The following is a 14,446-nucleotide window of genomic DNA, read 5'->3' as shown; positions in this document are numbered from 1 at the left end:
AAGCAGACGTTCTTACTCAAGAATCGCTTTTAACTTTGCCTTAAGGTTTGAAAGTTTTTCGAAGAATCATCATAATCACCACCAACATCATAATCAGCTGATAGGTATACGTCCAATGCTGGACAACATAGGCCTCAACATAGGACGTAAGAACGTCCAAACCAATGTGACGATGTTTAAAGAATACCTGCGTACCTATTGCATTATCTTATCCACGAAACCTGTTTCAATGCCATACACCGCGAAACAGCGAAAAAGTAATTACGTCAGTTTATTGAAGTCAGTAGGCAGCGTTATCTCGTGCGTACGTAACGTTTGGCGTATAATCACGTGATCCGTTATAAACTTTACGTTCTAAAAACTAAACAAATATGGAGTTATTTGCAGAAAAAATCCTATAACGATTTTTTTTTGTATTATCATTTGTTTAGTGATGTGATTGTGTTTCTGCGTTGTAGAGCATTTTCTTATCAAAGGTGAGTGAATACGAGTGTTATAATTATTCGACATTTATGTCTATTGCAATTAGCATTGTTATCGGTTGATCTATATCTATACTAATATTATAAAGAGGTAAAGTTTGTAAGTTTGTCACATTTTTTAAATGGGGTAATCTTCGGAACTACTGGTCCGATTTCAAAAATTCTTTCACCAGTAGAATGCTACATTATCGGGGAGTGCTATAGGCTATATTTTATATTAGTATGATATATATTCGCCGAGTTAACACAGTTTTTGTCATACAGGTCGGACCAAAAATCCTCTTAAGCAGACTTATTCGCATGCGCTGCCTTAACCATTGTGTAAAATTGAAATTAATGTATGGAGGCTTTATGTATCTTTTAAAGTTCTACAAAAAAGTCCGCGACGCCATATATCTATCTTCTATATATTAGCAGATATAGTACCTTTTGTGTTTTAAAAATTATTAATTTTATAAACTTAGGTTTGCGTCATTATTTATGCTACTTAACTTAAATCCTTATCAAAATAAATTATTTAATAATCACAAGGATATTATGGAGATAAGATTTGCCCTTTATAGTATGTTAATTAGTTAAATAGTTTCGGAGATAATACAAAATTTCTAAAAGACGCAGAAATTTCGCTACATGACGCCCCGCGCTTTCAATTACGTAGTTCCCGTTCCCGTGTGAATATGGGGATCAAACATAGCCTATGACACTCGCAAATAACGTAGCTTACTACTGGTAAAAGAATTTTTTAAATCGGTCCAGTAGATCCAGAGATTACCCCACTTTAGTTTCTTGGGAAATAGTCCTTTGGTCATCGCACCACGCTCAAAGGGCAGGACCGGTTTTGCTAAAGGTAGGGGAAGGGTAGGGGTAAGGTAGGGAAGGTGTAGGGTACGAGTAGGTTAGGGTAGGGTAGGGGTACTGTAGGGGTAGGGTATGGTACGGGTAGGGTAGAGTATGGGTAGGGTACGGGTAAGGTAGGGGTAGGGTAAGGGTAGGGTAGAGGTAAGGCAGGGGTAGGGTTGGGTAGGTTTAGGTAGGGGGTAGGGAAGATGTGTACATAAGTAAAAGCGAAAGCGAAAGCATGACCGCTATTACACTAATATTTTAAAGACGAAAGTTTGTGTGTGTGTATGTTTGCTCCTCCTTTACGCTGCGGTTGCTAAAGCGATTTGGATGAAATTCTAAAAAAACTTATTGTACGCGGACGAAGTCGCGGGCGTCCGCTAGTTAATCAATAAAATGAACAGCTGATTCAATGATAAATGCAAAAGTAAGTTTGTTATGCTTTACACTTTGCATTAATTAATTTAAAATATTGATAGTAATGAACTTTGTAGTGACTGATAGTTAGGTGGGTATACCGTATATACAAGACGACAAGGGGTTGTAATTTTTGTCAAAAAAAGAAGAAGCCCAGGTAGGTAACCTATCTATGTAAGCAATACGTCATTTGCTAAGCAAGGTCAGTAGGTTAGTGATTTAAATATTAATGAAGGTTAGTGATTTAAACTTATAGGTACATATATGAAATCGTAATATTTTTAATAAAGTTCCAATTATGTCACAAGAAAGGAGACTTCCTTATTTCGTGTGATTTTGTGCTAATATTGGGTACTGTACACTAATTATTAAATATTATTATTATCATTTACCTTTCGAAAAGGGATTCTTTTAAGGGATATTTTTATACATTTTGAGATACGGACGACTACGGAACCCTAAAAATAGAGACTAAGTCTTTTTCATAAATTTTTGCCTTTTATTCAAAGCATGTCTCGCTCTAAGTCGGCGCCCAAGTTTTTTTAAAGACATTTTTCTACCAAGAGAGATACGCAAAGAAAGTGAAAATTTTGTTTTCCCGAATTTCCAGTTAGACCGTAAATGTCGTAATGGACTTCGTCATCGGAGGACTGGCCGGCGCCGGCGCGACTATCTTCACAAACCCCATGGACGTGGTGAAGACGCGTCTCCAACTCCAGGGTGAGCTCCGAGCGCGCAGTGAACACACCATGCGCTACCGAGGCATATTCCATGGCCTCTACGTCATATCCAAGAACGATGGCGCAATGGCGCTGCAAAAAGGACTGGCCCCGGCAATGGTGCTAGGATTTTGTATGAATTCCGTAAGGTAAGTGGCATTTTGGGTTAACCACAGAATACATAATTATGGCTTAACGCCTAAATAATAGCTATCAGTGGCGATGGTTGGTTGTTGGATGGTGTAACAACCTCATTCCTATTGGGTTACCTACCTACCTACCTACCCTAACAAGTTAGCCCGCTTCCATCTTAGATTGCATCATCACTTACCATCAGGTGAGATTGTAGTCAAGGGCTAACTTGTAAAAAAAAAATTGGGTTACCTTTAATCGGTCAAAAACACATTCAGACTAAAAAACCACATGATACTTACGAGAAGATTTCAGTCTTCACTACTGGTAGCTATGCTTTTTGCCTAAAATGTATAAAGCTGGCAACATTATAGCCGGACTAGAAATTTAGATTGGGTAGGTACTTCGCCAATCCTACCAATAACTAGAATAATGAGCGTCAACTCGCCAACAAACTGCCTGTACAGTTTGGCGAGAGTATCGATATGTTAAATAATTGTTATATCTTATCAATAAAATAACTTAAAAAAAAAATCGCCATATTGTGTTAAAAGGAAGAACTGGGAGGAACGAATTCTTTCCATTGGCATAATAGGTACTAATACTAAGCTCTGTAGACGGAAAATTCTTTAATATCTAAAGCGACTTTATTGCATTAGGTAATTATAGATTCCGGCAAGTAAACTGAACCAAAATGATATTTTTCTGCGCAGGTGGCGCATGTACAAAAGTAGTAGACACGTGGTCCGCGGTACATTGAATATGTCGCACACGATTGTAACGACGTCAACGTTTGCTATGATGTGTGGAAATTTTACTGTACACGGTTAACTTACAGGCCGCTTACTATGCTTAAGAATAATGCTTAAAATCTAGATGTACGAATGTTTAAAAATATAATCGGGCTTTTGTTCTGCAGATTAGGTATTTATCACATCGCAGAAGTGCAAGGGTGGACTAAAACAAAAGAGGGCGACATCAGTATACACAAGACAATATTCTGGTCAAGCGCGAGCGGCGTGGTGAGCGGACTCGCCGCCAATCCTGCATCCGTGGTGAAGACGAGGATGCAAGCCGCGGCGCACCCCAGCATAGCTGTCGGGAGGCAACATGTTTACAATGGTAAAAGCCTAAAATAGAAATAAAGTTTAACGTAACGTCCCTGCGTTTTATGATGGGGTCCTGAAATGCAGGAATAGCGACCCGGCAACAGTCTCGGCCTGCTATTAAGTTGACCGAAGATATCAAGCGGGTTGGAGGTAGCCGCTGGATGCAGGCGGCTCAAAACTCGAAAGTCTTTAAGAGAGGTCTGCAGTCCAGCAGTGGAGGTCCATGAGCTGATGCATAATGTAACGTGTTTTTATTTTTATGTCGTATGGGGACGAGTTTTGAAAATATCGTCGCATACATAAGTACGAGTAAATGTCACGGGGGTTCAAATCCGAATCCCATTTGGTATGCAGCGACCTTAAATCAATACAAAAATCAAATTCAACTTCGTTCATTAATTTATGGGAATTTAAAATTTCAATAGGTCGCGGCCTATAACTTGATCTATGCGAAGTAACTCATTTTCGAGTGCTAGCGAAGTACGGTCGAGTTAGCATAGCAACACGTTGATATTCCAATCGCGAACGAAATTTTCAATTATTTGACATTTTTAATTTAGAACCACAACAGTCCCACGGTAAGAGCGGTCGGAATTATCACCGAATGGTGGTGGTCGTACCCACTACTAATACAGTCTTTCCAGACTACTTGGAGGGGAATGGGAATATTGGTCATATTTAAAAGATACGGCAAATATTTTTTTTTAATAGAAAAAAAAATTAGGTACTGGGCAACAACCGGGCACGCGTTTAACACTGGTTTATAATTTCACCTGCGCCGATGACCGCCATTATGTTTCAGCTTACTTGCCAGCGTCTATACCTACATTTATTTCTGTTTTTGGAGTTTATTGGAGTTTACTCCTTAAGAATCGATTTTTTATATATAAGGCGCCCGGTATGAGAAAAATCCGAGGGGTAAAACCAACTGAACTAACGAAAAAGTGTCACGTTTTTGGTGCGCACCTTTAGTGCGCAACTTTCTAATTTAGCTGTGAGTGTATTGAGACGTACATAGGGTATGCTGTATAGGCGACTATACCTATATACTATATGTTATTGGGCTTGTTTGTTTAATGATTATATCATTGTAAGAGTAAAATATATAATTTGAAGTATATTATAAAGTCTATTAGTTATTTTACAATTCTATACATTTAGTCTTCTTTAACATAAGTATTACTAAAGCCCTACTCGATGTGCACTGTTTACCAACAAAAAAAAGTGTGTATGTTAAAAAAAACAAAAAGTTAGCTCGAAGCACGTCTCAATACTCGCGCCTTATAAGTGAAAGGTGCGCAACCGAGGTGCAGCAGGCCGCGGCGTGCGCACCCGCCTACAGCGTGCACATGGGTGCGATGTGCAAGTTGTTGGCGGCACAGCGCACGGTGAAAGGTGCGCAGAATAGGTTGCGCACAAAAAACGTAACGCATGTCATTTCATAACTTATTGGAGTTTACTCCTTAACAATCGATTTTTCATTTATACCCCTCGGTACGTTTTTTGTGCGCAACCTATTCTGCGCACCTTTCACCGTACGTAGCCGCCATAGCGTGCACATGCCTAGCACGTCCGCACGCACGTGCACGCTGTTGGCGGGCGCGCACGCAGCCTTGCACCTCGGTTGCACCTTTCACTTTTCAGGCGTTGCTATTGAAAAGAGTAAACTCCATTCGTGCGACGGAGCTGACACACTTTTTTTATCCGACTTCCAAAAATTAAAATTAAGCCAATGAAATTAATCTACGATTAAATTTAATCTACTTAAACAAGAAAGAATTATCGTTTTTTCCAGGTATGTTAGACGGCGTTGTTAAGATTTACAAAATGGAAGGCACGCGTGGATTCTTCGCAGGAGTCAACGCCACGTGTACAAGGCTCGCAATTGGATCTGCAGCACAGTTAACAACATTCTCTACGTAAGTCTCTAGATAAATCTGTTAAATACATGCGCTCAGAGACTTTAGACCGCTTAAGTTCACTAAGATTGAGAATGCTGACTTCTTTTTTAACCTTTTTTATATAAAGATCAGAAACTACCAGCTATGGAATTAGTACTATCTTGCTTCAAGGGCAAATCACAGAATGTTTGTTTAACTAGTCTTGATAGCTTGTTAGCCATGAGATTATTAAAAGGAATAGTTTTATCTATTGGCTTGTGAAGTCATGAACTTGATCTAGGGTTCTCAATTTAAAGAAGAAATTGATGGCATATCTCCAAAGTAAACATTACAGTATTTAGGTAGGTTGACTTAGATCGTAGAATCGTAGACAATATGTTTATTTTTTTCTGCAGCGCAAAAGAGTTGTTGCTGTCTTACGGCATATGCGAGAGGTCACCAATTGGCCTCGCTTTCTCAGCCAGCTGCTTGAGTGGCTTCATATTGGCTCTGGCGATATGCCCTTTAGACGTAGTCGCTGTACGACTATACAACCAGGGTAAACTGAATAACGTTTGAATGTCCATGCTTAGTTTTGTTTGTTCATTTTTAGCAACTATTAGGCACGTTAATTCATGTAGTGTAAAAGCACGATCTACATATCAGAATGTAAAATCATATACTCCATTTGATTTACCATCAAATGATTGATTCAAAAACTTAAAATCATTCTTGTATTATTTCCCAAAGACATTCCATTTAAAAGTAAAAGACCTAAGCGAGTGCATAAAGATCAAAAGAATCATCAACATAAATAGAATATCTATTTCGATTCTCGAGGATACTGTTTGATGGAGTGACTCCATTGCAGAGTGAAGCAGGCTCTTCTTGCGCATGGGTATTGGGAGAGTTCGCCCGCCACGCTCGCGTTCGCTGCGAGCCTCGTCAGCGGGCTGGTGTGTGTGTTGTTGGAAACGCCGCTGGATGTGGTCAATACGCGGCTTTACAATCAGGGTAATTGGGAGGTGTTGTTTCACTGGCCGGCTGGCGAGGCGAGCAGGGAACGCACTGAATGTGTGTTCAAATCATGCGATTTATCTGCGAATTACATCTACGTTAGTGTTATATTTGATAAAGCGCGCGAACGGTGGGCAGTTTCTTGTGGAAGAATGTTGAAAATGATATGCTTTACATTCAGCCATCGGTCAGTGAAATAATGCTCTGTGTTGCATTTAGGACATGATTTTGCTTATGCTTATGTAAAGTGTGACTTCATTTATACAAAGAATATTCATTTTCGATCCTGCTTGCGATCATCATGCTAACGAAAAGATAAGTTTAGAATTCCAATTGGTATTAAGATTCAAGTTAGTTAGTTAATACCTCGATATAATTATACTGTAACTGTTACAGTATCAAAAAGAAAAAGGTTCTAAGATAACCAGCTGTATTGTATGCATTTATTGATAGAAAAGCTCCTCTCTAATAACAGGGTGTGAAGAGAATGCATGTCTCTTATTGAGAAATTGAAATTAAGCCAATGATTATTCTTCAAATTAAATCTACGTATTTAACATTTGGATTGTCTAAAACGAGTTCAATCAATTAATTTAGTGAAGGTTCAAATAATTTGAAAGTGAAACATTACAATCTACAAACTTTATCATGATTCATAAAAAGAGATGAATTAAAATTTATTGTTCAAATAAATCGTTTTTGTATTTTTGATGTCAAGAAATAATGCAGTTCAGAGTTTGTTTTTTTTTTCTTTTTCTCTAGGTCCGGCAGCAAAAGGTGAACAGCTATACAGAGGAGTATTTGACTGCTTGAGGAAAACGTACAAAACTGAAGGTCTCCACGGCCTCTACAAGGGATTGGGCCCGCTGTACCTGAGAATAGCGCCCCACACAACCCTATCCTTAGTGATATGGGACATGTTAAATATATTGTTCAGTAATAAAACTAGATAACATCAAATTGTTTTGTTTTTATTTATGACGTAAAACTCAGTTTTTCACAACCTACCGCGGGAACCATGGATTATTCCGAGTTATAAAGCATCTTTTATGTAAAACTCGGACAAAAAAAAAATTTCAAGAAAATTGGTTTGTGTTTTGGTATCGTGTACATAGACACTTAGATAGATGAAGGATACAATTTGATTAGGAATCCTTCTCTTTGTTTTTAATTTGGTGCGATACAATAGGAGGTGTAAAGTGGATTTCCCATTCAACTTCCGAAGAGTTACAACTGGAACTGATCTCTTCATCATCACATGAACAGCTATCAGGATCTTTAGGGAATTTATTAGGTACATAATCATCTCCGCTTTCGGGAAAAACACCCACAGCGCGCTGGTAAGCTGGCAAACAAATGTCCTCACATGCCTCTGGGTGATAAGGATCAGACCACACTTTATTCAAAGCAGCTTTGATCAGTCTCTTCTGGATTTTGTCCCTCTTCTTTATCTTCGCTTTATTGTTTACAGATTCGATTTTGTAAATCAATGGTGTGCATTGTTCAGTACATTCGTCAGGGTTGTCAGGGGTTGCTTTCAATTCTACATGATATTGTCCACTACGTTTGCAAACAATAAGGGTTGGCTTGTCTTCTGTTTGTTTTTTTGTACGTTTTGTTCGCTTGACTGTTTCTGCTGTAGACTTTTGTGATTTCGCTTTGTTCAACATACGGAGTAATTTTTTCGATATTGCACCTGGTTTCCAACCGTGGGGCACCTATATGAAAGATAACATTAGACAAATACGTTAGGTTAGCATAAAAAAATTAAGTTAAAATAAAAAAAATAAAAAAAAATTAAAAACTCACTTTAATTTTCACATCGTTTGCTGTAATTTTTTAGGTAGGTAAACAAGATATTTTAGAGTTCCGTAACCAAAAGGTACGGGTCACTATTACCAGCAGGCTAATTTACTATCTTTGACATATTAAGCTAGTTGAGGTATACGAAATAGAGAATAAATGTAATAAATATCATCCGGTGCCTACTGGTGGATATCATTCAGTAGGTAGATAACATTTCTCAATTGATTTGATGTTTATTCTAATAGGTTGATAATAAAGATCAAAATAGTGAATAAGCCCGCTGGACTCCGATGTTCGTCCATCTGTACGTAACTCATGAATTGTGAGTCGTAAAGTTAGACATTTGAAATTTTTAGCGTTTGTGAGTGCCGCTTTAACAATAGTTATTTAAAAAAAGTGTGTCAGCTCCGACGCACGAATGGAGTTTACTCTTTTCAATAGCAACGCCTGAAAAGTGAAAGGTGCGCTACCGAGGTGCAGCGCTGCGTGCGCGCCCGCCAACAGCGTGCACGTGCGTGCGGACGCGCTAGGCATGTGCACGCTATGGCGGCTACGTACGGTGAAAGGTGCGCAGAATAGGTTGCGCACAAAAAACGTACCGAGGGGTATAAAGGAAAAATCGATTGTTAAGGAGTAAACTCCAATAAGTTATGTAACATGCGTTACGTTTTTTGTGCGCAACCTATTCTGCGCACCTTTCACCGTGCGCTGTGCCGCCAACAACTTGCACATCGCACCCATGTGCACGCTGTAGGCGGGTGCGCACGCCGCGGCCTGCTGCACCTCGGTTGCGCACCTTTCACTTATAAGGCGCGAGTATTGAGACGTGCTTCGAGCTAACTTTTTGTTTTTTTTAACATACACACTTTTTTTTGTTGGTAAACAGTGCACATCGAGTAGGGCATTAGTAATACTTATGTTAAAGAAGACTTAATGTATAGAATTGTAAAATAACTAATAGACTTTATAATATACTTCACATTATATATTTTACTCTTACAATGATATAATCATTAAACAAACAAGCCCAATAACATATAGTATATAGGTATAGTCGCCTATACAGCATACCCTATGTACGTCTCAATACACTCACAGCTAAATTAGAAAGTTGCGCACCAAAAACGTGACACTTTTTCGTTAGTTCAGTTGGTTTTAACCCTCGGATTTTTCTCATACCGGGCGCCTTATATATAAAAAATCGATTCTTAAGGAGTAAACTCCAAAAATATATATTATTTAAGATGGCAGCAAATGTGATTTCTTAACTCGTTTTTGCTCAATATTGATAACGGCAACGACAGGAAACGGCAGGCAGACGCTCTAAAGATTCACAGAATATTGAGTTACTTTAAAAAGAAAAAATTATGTTAAAATAAATTAAGGGACATAATTATTTGCCATTTTTATAAGTGTCCGACTCGCACTTACACTCGCACAAATAAAAATAAATAAAAATTCTCTACAACAAAAAAGATTATTGTAGTATGTCCCTAGTTCTTAGAAAAAATACCGAATGTAAAACATTGATGATTCTAATTTATTTTCTCTTAATAATTACATAACGTTAACAAATTTTACTTAGCACAGTACCAAATAAATAATAAACTTGCACCTAAAACATCATTTGAACCTACACAACAAATTCGTACACCAAAAAAAAAAATAACCCGCAAAGGGAGTTATCTAGTGCTGCTTTTCTGAGAAAGTGCGATTATTCGATCTCTTTGTTGCTGTTGCATTACTTCTGAATTAATAAAAGAATGGAAACACGGAACGTGAAAAGAGCTAATACTTATGCCCTGATCCGTCAACATGGTCATCCGTTCATTCGGTCTCCTATTCCTATAGTTCCTCAATCGGAAATAAGTTTTATTGCCGTGATCGTCCATGGCTACAATTCCTTTTTCGGATGGTGTGGGATGACGACATTTATATCTTTCTTGCAAACTTCGAGAAAGAAACAGACAATCTCTTCCTCTTCTTCCGGAGTTTATGAGTGGTGAACGAGGTAGTCTAGAGGGTTGTGGTATTCTTACATCTTCTCCACCTTCCAATAGTTTTTGTAACTTTAAAAGTAGTAACTTACGATCTTCGCCGTGACCAACAATTCCTAATTTCGATAGCTGTTTAGGAGATACGTCACCAAAACAACTCCAACCTTCGGATTCAATAACAGGTTTCGCTACTATTTTGTCTGTTGATTTCTTATTCCCTCCTTTGGCAGAAACAGATCTCTTTTTTACCATTTTTTTTGATTGGGGATAAAATCTCCATTTACCTTGACTGTCAACGAAACCGTCGACGCCAACTATTAACCATTTGCCATTCATTGCTTGAAATTTACCAGCTTCAGCTTCTACTTGTTCTCCACTCGGTCCTATAAAATTGAAAGGAGCCCACCTCCCATCGGGTGCTATATAACCATCCACATTTATTTGTAACCACTGATGTTCTGGACTCCAAAATCCACCTAAATCACTACACTCCTGTTTTCCATCAGGACCTTTGAAATATCTAGGTATGGGATTTCCATATCTATCCAGAAGTTTTACTTTGTAATCCAAGTATGTGTACTGTGATCCATTGTCAACTTTTAAGATTTTTTTACCTTTATAAACAGGATCATATGTAGCGTTGGGTGGTGTAAATTCAACAATCCACTCATCACAATCAGTATCGGAACGATCAGTAGCCGATTTATCTTCAGAACAAGAACACGAAAGATCCATGTTTGTATCTTTAGCAGTTGGCGATGCTGGGTAACACGAACATTCAGGATCTTCAGCATTGGGTAAAATTTCGAGGGCTTGTTGATATGTTTTTAAACATATTTCGTGGCACATATCTCTAAAGGCACTTTGAATAAAATGGCGTTGCTCTCTTTCAAGGCGTCTTTGTTCACGTTCTTTTCTTTTTAAACGTTCACGATTTTCCTCGTCTGTTCTGCCTATTTTATAAGTTACTACAGGCTTATCTTCGTACGGCTGTTGGTTTAGTGTTCTTGGTTTCGAATAAGTTTTCATAGTCTCCATTGTAACAGTGTATTCACCATCTTTTTTATGAATTACAATTAAAGGTCGTTTTAGAGGTCGCTTCTTCTTCCCCGTGTCTTTTCTTTTCTTTTTAGATATAACCTGGCCTGGGTGTCGTGCCATCCGTAGCAACCTTAGTACATGCTTATTAATAGCCCCTGGTTTCCATAACGGACGAAACTATAAAAAAAAAAAACAAAAAATAAAAACAAAACTTGATTCATATTCGTGACGTTTTCACATTCAAGTGATTGAGTTTTATAATTTACCTTCATCCCTGGCGTATTTTCAGCTGACCAAAGCCATCCCATGTTCTTTGGGACATTCTCTAAAGTACCTGTGCACGGTAAGGTACATTTGCTGTGTCCAATTTGAGGAGCTGGAAATTTACTTTTGACTATAGTTTATTTAAGTAAACTAAATTTTACAAATGTAATAGTACAATACATACGTATACCTTTGTAGCCGTAGTTGAATTTAAATTTATCATTTTTTTTCTTTTTACCCTTTTCGGATTCAACGCTTTTTTTTTCACTAACTGAGCGTTTATCAGCTGTTACTTTTTGACCTGAGCTCACTTTGGCGCCTGAATCACCTTTTTTCTTACTGTCACTACCCGACGTGCTCCAAGTTTTTAATTTATTTTTATCCACTAGCTTGTGGTAAATTGGACACGGCATTGGTGTTTCATACGCAGCCTTCCGCGTTATTTCGTCTCCCGCTAGTTCATACCCACCACAAATGGTACAATATGTTGTTTTTTTGCTATAGGTAAATAAACCACATTCGCATGAACAAAAACAAGGATCATGACCGATTTTCATCTTAGCCGTAACTCCGCCTACTGTTTCTTCCACCTTTTCGATCGTTTTAGTACAACAATTTGTTCTTGAACTTGTTAGATCCAACAGGATTTGATCATCACGCGCCGGTGGTAAATGTCTATGTTTTTTAAAGTTACATTCAAACTCTTTGCATTTTGTTACGCGAGTGATCTGAGCAATTTCTTCTGGTAACTCTACGATGCTTAAAGTATCTGATGAATCACTTAGTTTTTTACTACATTCGCTGTCACATTTTTTAAAAGTTAATTTAATTTTTCCATCGGAACGTTTCCCTGAATTTTTATCATCGGAGATATTATTTGTTGAGGTTTTTCCGTAACCATCTAGTTCCACGGTAAAATAAGCTACGTGGTAAACTCTGTTACCAAATTGACCTTTATGGTCTCCAAATATGTATTTATAAAGAAAGTTTGTTTTCTTATAGCTAAAAGATAAATAAAGCATCTTAAAAATTGGAGATTGATTATTTTTTTTAATTACATCTAAATCACTAGAGGCATCGCTTTGTACTTCGTCTAAATTAAAATACTTGGTTGATTCAGATCTGACTGGAATTGGCTCATTAGATTTTTTCAATACTTTATGTATAGATTTAATCATTTTATCTTTCTTGGTTTTCATAAATATATTGTTTAAAATTTGCAAAATCTTTCCAGTTATTTCATCTTTTAAGCGGGTTAAAATTATACTAATTTCAATAGTTTTAACACGTTTGAGAATTGTTGAAGGTTCATCATATTTTGCTTTGGTGAAAGATAATGGGAGAACTGTCTTGTGTTTTTTAGTTAAATTGTGTATATAGTTAATGCTCCATGGAATTAATTCAATTGACATTACTTTTATCAATATTATTTGATACGGAAGAGATTTAATTTTTAATTCAGAATTTTCAACATTTTTCATCCGCCGTCTTTGGTTAGTTGTAGTTATTATAAACTTTTTGGAATTAGACACCGTTCTTGGATTTTCAAACTGTAACTTGAACACTTTAGTAAATTGTCCAATATATTTCAATGATTTAGAATTCCTGTAATCTGTAACGTTGTTTATATTTATCTCGAAGAAATCTGTTGAATCCGAAAGGTCCATGTTAAAGACGAATATTTTATTGCTTGTACGAAATAATTTTCCTTAAATTTAATATTTACTTGTAATTTTACCAACAGCCAAAAGTTCAATGAGTGTCAAAAATGACACTACGGAAAAGTAATTTATAGGTATGTTTTTTTTTTATAAAAACAAATAAGGATTTAACCTCGAAATAAAATATTAAATACCGGCCAAGAGCGCGTCGTGCCACGTGGAGTGTACTTAGGGTTCCATACACATTTTATTTAATATAGCTAATAGTGACCCATCTGAGGAGAAACTCATCCGCATTTTACATGTAGGTCAAAGAGTAAATTAATTTATATGATGTAGGTACCTACTGAAGGAACCCAACTTGTTTTTACCACTTTAAAGACGTCATTATTTCAGCGTTTTAGTTTTAATAGAATTTGAGTTTTCTTACTTACTTCCTAATCGATAACAGAATTTGTTGAATGTTCGCGCCTAAAAAGTTTTGGGGCATTTCTTTTCTTTTCTTTTTCTCTTTCTTTTCCCTTTCTTCCCTTCTCATAATTATCTACTATATTAGTGATTGCACGTATACTGTTCATCGTCTTCGATGGACAGCATACGTGCAATCAGGCTACCGGAGTCCACGTGGCTATACTCTCCCTGTGCCGCCCCTCTCAGTTCGTCACAGGCAGAAGATTCGAATAATAACATTTTGCGGGGTGTCCTCTTCTCCACAGAAATTGCAATTTTTGATAGGAGATTTCCTTTTAGCAAAGAGGTACCTATAATTAAACACTCTGTGACCGCTCAGAACTTGAGTCAGCTATCGGTCCACTTCCCTGTAATTCCTTGATGCCATATTTTAAAGTCCCTAATTAATTCCCTCGTCCACGTTCCTTTCCCACCCGCGGACCATTCTGTTTCCCAGTTCATGTGAGCTCGTTGTCCAAGAAATATTGCGCGAGTTCTCTTATTAGTTTGTCTATTGGGACAAGACCTGCTATATCAAGCTGCGGCTGTTGAGATTGTTCTGTATGCAGCGACAGACAGAAAAACAGACGGATATGGCGAAACTATAAGGGTTCCTTGTCGACTAGGGAGG

At 37.5% G+C, this 14,446-nt stretch overlaps 2 protein-coding genes across 3 annotated transcripts; one reads left to right on the top strand and one right to left on the bottom strand.

Annotated features, from left to right (window-relative positions):
• The first annotated feature begins 270 nt into the window (after window positions 1-270).
• Window positions 271-7,556, top strand: LOC112043926 (solute carrier family 25 member 35). 2 transcript variants are annotated; one of them, XM_024079603.2, is made up of 6 exons: window positions 271-476; window positions 2,350-2,607; window positions 3,510-3,712; window positions 5,495-5,618; window positions 5,996-6,138; window positions 7,359-7,556. In XM_024079603.2, exons 2-6 carry the CDS (start codon window positions 2,369-2,371, stop codon window positions 7,547-7,549), a joined length of 900 nt encoding a protein of 299 aa, XP_023935371.2. In that variant the 5' UTR covers window positions 271-476; window positions 2,350-2,368; the 3' UTR covers window positions 7,550-7,556. The 2 variants fall into 2 exon arrangements, with proteins under 2 accessions (XP_023935371.2, XP_023935379.2); XM_024079611.2 differs by lacking the exon at window positions 5,996-6,138 and adding an exon at window positions 6,451-6,593 and having other exon boundaries at window positions 275-476.
• A 1,507-nt stretch (window positions 7,557-9,063) lies between these two features.
• LOC112043903 (uncharacterized) lies at window positions 9,064-13,371 on the bottom strand. Its single transcript, XM_024079569.2, has 3 exons — window positions 11,889-13,371; window positions 11,707-11,816; window positions 9,064-11,617 (listed from the first exon to the last, which is right to left on the bottom strand). Exons 1-3 carry the CDS (start codon window positions 13,369-13,371, stop codon window positions 10,085-10,087), a joined length of 3,126 nt encoding a protein of 1,041 aa, XP_023935337.2. The 3' UTR covers window positions 9,064-10,084.
• Window positions 13,372-14,446: the final 1,075 nt, after the last annotated feature.

Source organism: Bicyclus anynana, chromosome 5, assembly GCF_947172395.1.
Source record: "Bicyclus anynana chromosome 5, ilBicAnyn1.1, whole genome shotgun sequence".
In the NCBI taxonomy this organism is placed as follows: Eukaryota; Metazoa; Arthropoda; class Insecta; order Lepidoptera; family Nymphalidae; genus Bicyclus; species Bicyclus anynana.
The sequence above is the reverse complement of the archived record's forward strand: the minus strand, read 5'-3'. Positions and strand labels throughout refer to the sequence as shown.